Raw genomic sequence first — 9,548 nt, 5'->3', positions numbered from 1 at the left:
ACGTCTTGATTCATCTACATTCATTTCATCTTGGGCCGATGAAGATCATTCTTGACCATATAAATCAATGTAATTAAGCATTTAGAAAGGAGGAGGAGCTCAGAGAAGATAAATTTGAAGGTTAGGAGGTCCGAAGCTGGCTCGTATTCTTGCTTGAGCTCGGATATTGTAGTTGAGCATGTACGTAATCAAGCCTGTGTGTCGAATCTTGTAAGCCCGCATGTTGCTGACAATTTGTAATTGATTTTCATGATATAATACAGTTTGTTTCTGCATTGCCTCCATCACACTGAGTTGTTTCTGTTGTGCAACTCTTGTTGCATGGTCCAGACAATTCTCTTTGAGGACTTTCCTACTGTGACTGCACCAATTTTTATTGAGACAAGGGCATTGATATGGAAGCCATGCATGTTTGATAATTTATTTCACATGGTATACTATTATTCATTGCATTCATGTTTACTAGAAAAAAATAAAAACTATTACATATATTTTTACAATATTATATGACTTAAATTTTTGGGATCTAAAATGATACATTTCTTTCCATGCAATTGTTGCATATGGTTTAGAGGGAAAACATGTTACATATAGTACTTAAGAGACACACTTATATACATGACAATATTTACAATAAATTGTTTTTTTTTTTGTGGTTCAAGAGTAAAACATAAAATTATGTAGAGGAGGGAAAAGAATATCACATATGATTTTTAAGGAACATACATATATACATGTGAGAATATTATCCAATTAAAATTTTTCTAAATATTCTCTTTGGGGTCCAAGAGAAGGACATTCTATTATGAATAGGAGGGAAAAAAGTATCACATATATTCTTTAAAAGACACACATATGCACATAAAAGTTCTAGATCTACAATAAAATTAGTCTATTTTTTCTTTATGGGCCAAGAGTGGAACACACTTTGGTACATATAAGGGGAAAAATGTCACATATAATGTTTAAGGGACACATGTATACATTTGAAAATTTCATCCACAATTACTATTTTTATTCTTGGACAAAGCGTATGACACCATATCGAGCACAAGAGGGAATATGGTGTCATAGGGAATGTTTAAAGGACACACATATACACATTAAGATATCATATAAAAAGATATTATATTATTATTCTTTCTGGCCCACTATTGTACATAGGAGGTAAAAAGATGTCACATAGAATGCTTAAAAGGGACATATACATATGAAAATGACATCTACGATGCCATTTTTTTGGCCCAATAAAAAGACACTTTAATGTGCATATGAGGGAAAATGATTCTACATGAGATGTTTAAGGGATCATCTACAATCATTATATTCTATTTTCACTATGGTCCATTATTGTGAATAGGAGGGGAAAAGGATGTCACATATGATGTTTAAGTGACACATATACACATGAGAATGCCATCTACAATGAAATACATTTATTTTCTTTGTGACCTAAGAGTAACACAATAGTGTGCATAGGAAGGTAAAGACGTAACACGTGATGTCTAAGAGAGATACGTATACACTTTAGAATGCTATTTACAATAAAATTAGTCCATTTTTCTTTGTGGTCCAAAAATAAGACATAATATTGTAGACTAAAAATAAAACATAACTCTATAATTTATTGCGTAATGGTTACGAGAATATGTTTAACAAGATAAATTACTCTTTACTATTTAAATATGTTTTTTTTTAAATTAATAATTTTTTTTATAATGTAATAAACTTAAGATATTTTAAAAATAAATAAATAAAGAAGATAATATGTCTTTATAATGTGAATATTTAATTAGATTAAAATGTTAAAAATTTTCATATAATAAAATAATTTTATCCTAATCGTAATAAAATTAAAAGAAATATATTTAATATAATCATTTTTAAAATAATAAATAATTTTTATATTAGATTAAGAATAAAAAATGAGTAAGCGTATATTTAGGTGTCAAAAAAATTATAGCATCAAATTTTTAAGTTTTCATAGAATTTTTTTATGGATTACAATAAAATCGTGTAAAAAATAAAAGATTATAAATTTAAATTAAAAAGTAATTCAAAACATGTATAACAATTCACACTAGATAAAAATTAAAATATCCAACTATAAATAATAACACATAGGGGAGAGGGTCTTATAGTGGAGCACTTTAAATTCGAGAATTCCAAAGTCTTAAGTGAATATTTCAAGTCACTCTCTATTTGTATAGTTGCTTGCTTGCCAAGTCCCCTACTTAAAATTTTGGTTTTGAGTCCACATGGTCAAATATGATGCTACATCAACATGCTTTTTTTTGTTGTGGCATCCAAAATGGTTCCAAAATTGAGGACCATAATTGTACAATAATACATATTTACTGATGTCCTGGTGTGGCACCACATCATTGGTTGTTTCTTAGATTTATTGAAATCTTTTTGGGGAAAGTATTGATATGACACTTTTTGTGCTTCATTAAAGGACTAATTGTGCCCAGCTACCATCCCCTCTATTGGTCCCCACTCCACTATAGGCTCCTCTCCCCTAGATATAAATATTCCATAATAAAGTAGATCTGAAAATGTTTGATTGATCTATACAAATGCTCCATGAGATTGTGCCATTTTAAGAAAACAACTATAAATAATAACTATATTGAATAAATTTGATTCAAGAAACCAAAACATGTTTATGAAAAAATATAAAGACCATTCTTCTATTATTAACAAACCATGATAAAAATTCATATAATTTAATCTAAAAACACTCAAATATACCACTACAGGGGAAGAGCACCAATTACCATTCATCTTCCAATAACCATTCACTCCTTGCACACTCAACCCCTCGATTACTAAATTAAATAAAACCAAAAATCAAATAACTAAAAGTCCATTAATAAATTTCACATGTATCAATAGTCGCTTATTTTTTAGCATTTTGGACCATAATTGACTCATTTGTGCACCTGTATTGGTATCCATAGCGCACGACAACTGGGGCATTTGTACATAGGTATTAGCAATTTCAAGTGCACGATTATTAAGACATCTTTAAGCAAGTATCGGGCGACGGTTTGATATGTGTACTTTTTGACCCTTGTATGTATAATGGATCCCACATCGTCCATCGTTACTACCCAGAAGCCAAAACAATAGCTTTAAACAGTTAAGTTGCATGCAAAGTCAACAACAAAAAAAAGGTTAAAATATGATGTATAGTTTAGAATCTTCAGGTGTGTGAAGTTAGCTACAACGACTACCGGTACACTTCCCCTAATTATAGAAAATCATAACTATATAGAAAAACTTTACAAAATCTTTATTTGAAGACCTACAAACCCTAATGTGGGTGGCACACTTATAAAGTTCTAACTATGGGACCGATAGAATGCACCGACCCCATAATATATATGTATAACTTATAAAACACACTATAGAACCGGTACATTCTATTGAGACAACACCCACTGATAAATAGACATAAAGCTAAAATTTGTGTCCCACTCATGAAGGAATGCATGGTGGAAAGAAAAACTTCAGTAAATTTTTATTTGAAGACCTACAAACCCTAATGTGGATGACACACTCATAAGGCTCTGTTTATAAGACCGACAGAATTCATCGAAACACACTATGAAGTCGATGCATTCTATCGATCCCATAGACAATTTGTATCCCAATTATGAAGGAATGCATGGTGGAACGGTACAATAGATGACAATACTGTCTTTTAACTTATACCCTTGGTAGAAACAAGCTTGATCATATTATTCTTCTTGCTTTTGACTTGTTAAAGAAGGGTTTTTTTGGGGGTTGATTTCAAGGTGTAGAAAGGTTTAAAAAAATGTCCCTCGGGTGAAATGTGACGGTGAAGTTCCCAAATTCCCAGGGAATCTACCGCATCCAGCGCTGACTAATAACCTTTGTGAAAAAAGAGGAGGAAAACAATAATGACCTAGTTATGACAGGAGGGACTTAAAAGGACTTAAAAAGTTATAAGCCTTTTTAAAGCGTGGCCTGTGAGTCAACGTGAGCGACCTTCGCATGTGAAGATGACGATCGCTGGGCTCCACACGTGTCTCCCACGTACGTGTAATTAAGCCATTCTCATTAATCTCACATTTTACTTTTATTTTAAAAATTAAGTTGTATATATCTAAATTTGATTTCGCGTCGAGGGTTATAATTTAATTGGTTGAATATAGTAAAATCTCATACATCAATATGCTGATGTTAATTGGCATTTAGCTCTCCTTATTCAATAGGTTCTATGGTTAAGTGAGTCTTTAGAATTTATTACTTTTTGTCATATTCTTAGATAATGGAATGGAGTAGCGGATTCCCTAGCGAAATGGGCATTTGAGGGATTGGATGGTTGAAATATTGTAGAATGGGAACATTTGCGGCTTGATTTATCTCATTTGTTATAGAATTTGGTTGAAGAGGATAGGAATGGTTAATTCTTTGTTCTATGTTGGGCTATAGGCTTTCTTACTTGTATTCTTTTGACTAATAAAATTTTACCCCTTGTTTGTGAAAAAAACAAAAGATTGTACATCCCAATTGATTAATATATAAAGTGAGAAACAACCTCATAAAATACTAGCATAAAAATATCTCATACACCATATTAACATATTGATATTTGGTTTAATCACGACTTAAAAACTATCTTAATTGTATCGATTTAATTGATATTTTTATTTACCATATTTGATCAATAAAAATTATTATTAAATTACCAAACTTAAAACACACTAATATACAATAAACCCCCCCAAAATAATAAACATGTTAAATATATATTTTTTAAATTAATGTTATCAGATCACCACAATCCATAATTCAATTGATGTTGCTTCAAGATTATAATGTGTTTGATTATTTTAATCAACATTTTGGATAACACTCAATGATCCATCATATGATAATAGAGAGCTAAGAGAGAGAAAATTCGAAGATCATTGATTAAAAAACTCAAACACTTTATAATCTAAAGACAACATCAATTAATTTTTTTAAATCAACCAATCTAAGAGAGGCATAAAATCCCAATAATGAATAGGGAATGTGAAACGCTGAAAAAAATTTCTCTCTAATATAAAGACAACAAATTCCAAAATAAAACAGAACATTTATCAAACACTTTCGACCCAAAGACAACATCAATTAATTTTTTTAAACAAACCAATCTAACTTAGACAAAAAATCCCAATGATGAATAGGAGATGTGAAATGTTGAAAAAAAGCTCACTCTAAAATCCCAATGATGAATAAGGAATGTGAAATGTTGAAAAAAAACTCTCTTTAATATAAAGACAATAAATTCCACAATAAGATCATACACTTTAAAAAACTATAACACAATCTAATCCAAAAACAGCATCAATTTTAAACCAACCAATCTAATACCTTAAAATGAAATTACTCTACCAATATTGGAAATGGTGAATATTTTCAATCTCTCCAAATATTGAATAAGGAGGCAAATGAAGACGAGGCATTGTTTGTACAAATCCAAAATTTGAGTCTTAACTTCCCTAGGTAAGTTTAATAGGTATCTTCTCCATATGCACATGAGACTGTAAAATTTGCTTGTGGGGTTGATTAGACAGGATATATTCCTTTAACCCTCAGTTGCCGTACTTGTGGGTTTTTAGGTCATTGTAGTGATGTTTTTTAAATTGATGTGTAAGCTAAGCATGTCTGGTTTTGTGTCTGGTCAAAGAATAAAAATAGGTTGTTTTATGTTCTTTTCCTATTTTAATTCAATTTGTAGCATGCAGAGATCATAGCTGGGTTTGGGCTTCCCTGCATTCTATATATATATGGACTTGTGTCCCCACAGTCGAAATAGAAATCGAAAGATTTCATTTCCACAGATTAGATATCAAGTGTTTTTTGTGGATAAAGTTGATCCAGCTTGTACAAGGTGATCAAGCATCATGTCAAAGCTAGGGCTTTCTTACCACCAAAATGCAGCTTATAATCCTCTGGATTTATCTCTGCAGATAAGTCTAAGTCCCCCCAATCCTGAGTGTACTTCATCTACGAGTAACCAAGGACAAGATGTTGTCTTGGACTTGTGGAGCAGCAGCTCTAGTGCACAAGTTAGGTCTAATAATAGCAGTAGTGTTACAGAGAGCTCTGTGGTAACTAATTTGAGCACAGGGAGTGATAAAAGCCAAGAGGATGCAACATCCATGCACTTGTGTATTGGTGGGTTTGCAGAGAATGAGATTAATGGAAGAGGGATTGGATTTGATCAGCCTGCAATACATTCTTTTCAGCTTGGAGGGAGTATCAATCAAGGGCTTCCACCCCATCTTATTTGTAATCCTCTACACTCTGATAGAAGCAGTATAGCAGTGCAAGGTCTGCCATTACCAGGCCTGATCCCTGATAATCATCATTACATGGCTGCACAAGCTGGGGAAAGGTTTATTAGAGGTGATTTTGTGAATCAGTGTGAATTTCCTGGCCATCCTGAACTGGGTATGGGAATTTCTCAGGATCATAACAGAAAACCTGAGATTGTTTCTAGGGAAAATTGTGGCTTTGCTGACAGTGGGTATAGATCAAGATTTATGCCTTCAAAGTTGCCCAATAAAAGAAGCATGAGAGCCCCCAGGATGCGTTGGACTAGCACCCTTCATGCCCATTTTGTACATGCAGTTGAGCTCCTTGGAGGCCATGAAAGTAAGCATCCTGAGCTGTTTATTGTTAGCTCTTGTGCATTCTCTTTTCATTGTTTCTTGTCCAAATTTGTTGATTTTATGTGTAGAGTGATTGAACTCAATTCAATCACAATGTTTTGTCAATTGGGCTTACTCTAAATCTGGTGTTTTGTGTATAGGGGCAACACCCAAGTCAGTTTTAGAGCTCATGAATGTCAAGGACCTCACTCTTGCTCATGTAAAGAGCCACTTGCAGGTAATACATATTTTCCATTTGATTTCAGGGTTGAAATGATTATCAGACTGTTGAAATCTGATTGATGTCTTAGATTTTAAGCTTCAGGATCTGCAATGGAAAGCATCAGCCAGAACCATGTGGAAAAAGTTAAAAACAAATAAATGCAAAAGTACCCACCGACCACTTCTTGTTGGGTTTACAGTGCGTTCATTCTTCATGCTCACTGTTTAATTCTTTCATTCCACTTCCTTCTATAGGATCTTGTACTATTGTACGGAAAATTCATTGTGCATATTACTCACAGATTAGCTGTTAATAAATGGGATCTAGAATCATCTTGACATCTCTAATAAACGCATATGGATCTACCTAGAGAAGCATTTATTAGCGTTCATTAGTTTTCATAAAGTACATGGATTAGAAAATGGCAATCTTAAAATCTGCCTTCAAACTGCTTCCTAATGGAAATATTGTTCTATATTCATTCCCTTGTTTTAAAGACATTAAAAACCAGAAAAAAAAAAAGCTTTTAGGAGGCATAAACTGGATCTAAGTACTTCATCCAAAACGAAAAAGTTCTTCCATGGATGGTGAAGATCCCATTATAATTCCAGTAATACTGTACTGTTCATAAGTTTTTTTGGAGACCAACCCATGCTGTATTCTTACATTTGCTGTGCGTATTCCAGTCTATTTATCTAATTCTAAACATCCTTATAAACTGAATTAGACCTGCTATTTCAGCCATTAAAATCTGTTGCAGTCTTAACCATAAGATTCAAAGTTATTATGCTTAAAATCTGTTTCTGGGTCTTGGAGGCATACAAATCTAAATTTGAAAGTTCTCATATGAAAACAAGTTATCGATTCACGATACATAAATGAGTTAACTGTCTTTTGTTTTTTGTTTGGTTGATGCAGATGTATCGAACAGTGAAGACTACTGACAGACCTGCAGGTAATTAAGATCTTGCACAGTTTTTAACTCATTAGCACGTAATTTTCCAAACCAGCCTGTCAAGGTTGGCCAGATTATTTTATGGTGTAGATGACTGAATTTTTTATTTTTTATTTTTGGTTGTGAAGTCTTTCCAGTCCTGTGATTAAATTCTAAGCGTCTTGGTCAGAATTGAATCGATCAAAGTGCATCGTAAATTTATGGTTTAAATCAGGTTTTATTATTGCAAACCATTGATTTGTCTTTTTTCCAATTTATAATTGCAGCGACAGTGCCTTGTGATACGTTTGGAGATTCTTCCATGAAAAAATCTGAAGATTTTATGCCCAGTTTCATTTCTTCTTCAAAAATCAACCAGACAACAAGTAAAGGGGAGATAGAAACCGATCCTAATGTTAGTGAAGTGAATGAAGGAGGCTTAAAAACTACAGTATTTCATGAACACCAGAAAAAATTCTACCACCAGAATTTACAGAACATTTCTTCAAGGTAATGTTCAATCTCTTAAGACATCTTCCACATCTTCTTCAAGCTTTTACAAGAGTTCAATTGGATTAGATAGGAGGCCATATGCATAGAGTTAATTTACTGGGGAATAAGTAACCCTAAACCACTATCACTTAGAAATTTAGAAATCTTCTCTAAATCTTTCAAAAGTGAATTGTAGTGCATACAAAATGGATAGACTAATTTACAATTGATTTCTTTGTTTTCTCAGCAATGATAGCATTGGAAGCTGGTCAAGAAATCTACTTCAACTGGACAATAACAGTTTATCTCAATCTCATCTTCACACATCCGCTGATCAGAATGAGGTGTGGGCTTTTGGCATACAGTGAGATCAATTCCCAATTAGAATATTACCATATTAAAAAAATGGAAATCTTATCTTTATTTTGTTTTCACTTTCATTGCCTGCAGTTGGCTCATCAGATGAAGTTGGACCAGAAATCCCATGTACGTCAGGGCAACACTTTACAGAACAACCTTCCACGCTGCCATAATACAATAGTCTCTTCGCAACTGATGATTCCAAAGGTTTCAAGCTTTCCTGATTTGGAGTTCACTTTGGGCAGATCAAGTTGGAAATCAGCAGAACATTCTGATCAGTTCCCAGAAGAGCTTCCTCTCCTAAGATGTTAAAAGGAAATTAAAACCATTGATAATGGTTTTATGTTTTGTTGGTTGAGGGGAAATTTTACACTAAAAAAATGGAGTATCATATGGTGTAGAATGAGTTGAGATTGAGATTGAGGGTATGTGTATAGGGTTGCATTTTTAATCTCCCCGAGTGAATTATCAACAGAAAAATTGTTATGCCAAAGCGCATAAGGTACTGCACTGCTTATAAAACTCTCAACCTAACATGTTCCGATATTGTAAGATAAAGAGGAATTCAAGATTCTGTTTCAAAATTATTTGATTTCAGAATCAATGCTTTTTGTATAGTGGGTTTGATCTTGGTTCTGGTTCAACAATGGTGGCTACCATTTTTTAACATGCATGGAGTTATTGCACAGAAAGCTGTGTTTCTCACTAGATATATTAGAGTAATCAAAATGTCTGTACTTAGCAGTGAACGTTGAAACTTCAATATGTAGTTTATTCTAACTGCAGTATATGTGTTAAGAGACAAAAGGGTTTAAGAGACGCTTGAAATAATTGATACTGGGCCATTATGAGTTATTCTAAAACG

At 32.9% G+C, this 9,548-nt stretch overlaps 1 protein-coding gene across 1 annotated transcript; it reads left to right on the top strand.

The window, feature by feature from the left end:
• The first annotated feature begins 5,602 nt into the window (after window positions 1-5,602).
• LOC131072155 (probable transcription factor KAN2) lies at window positions 5,603-9,298 on the top strand. The gene is made up of 6 exons (XM_058008232.2): window positions 5,603-6,678; window positions 6,836-6,912; window positions 7,816-7,852; window positions 8,119-8,341; window positions 8,571-8,667; window positions 8,774-9,298. The coding sequence occupies exons 1-6, from the start codon at window positions 5,925-5,927 to the stop codon at window positions 8,993-8,995; spliced, it is 1,410 nt and encodes a 469-aa protein (XP_057864215.1). The 5' UTR covers window positions 5,603-5,924; the 3' UTR covers window positions 8,996-9,298.
• Window positions 9,299-9,548: the final 250 nt, after the last annotated feature.

The sequence above is a fragment of the Cryptomeria japonica genome, chromosome 6 (assembly GCF_030272615.1).
Source record: "Cryptomeria japonica chromosome 6, Sugi_1.0, whole genome shotgun sequence".
Lineage (NCBI taxonomy): Eukaryota > Viridiplantae > Streptophyta > Pinopsida > Cupressales > Cupressaceae > Cryptomeria > Cryptomeria japonica.
Note: the sequence above shows the minus strand (reverse complement) of the source record. Positions and strands in the feature narration are given on the sequence as shown.

Bases quoted from the DNA above. Each gene is read 5' to 3' on its own strand.
- LOC131072155 (XM_058008232.2), top strand. From the start codon at position 5,925: ATGTCAAAGCTAGGGCTTTCTTACCACCAAAATGCAGCTTATAATCCT. The intron at 6,679-6,835 runs GTAAGCATCCTG...TTTTGTGTATAG, and splicing joins GCTCCTTGGAGGCCATGAAA to GGGCAACACCCAAGTCAGTT. The intron at 8,342-8,570 runs GTAATGTTCAAT...TTGTTTTCTCAG, and splicing joins TTACAGAACATTTCTTCAAG to CAATGATAGCATTGGAAGCT.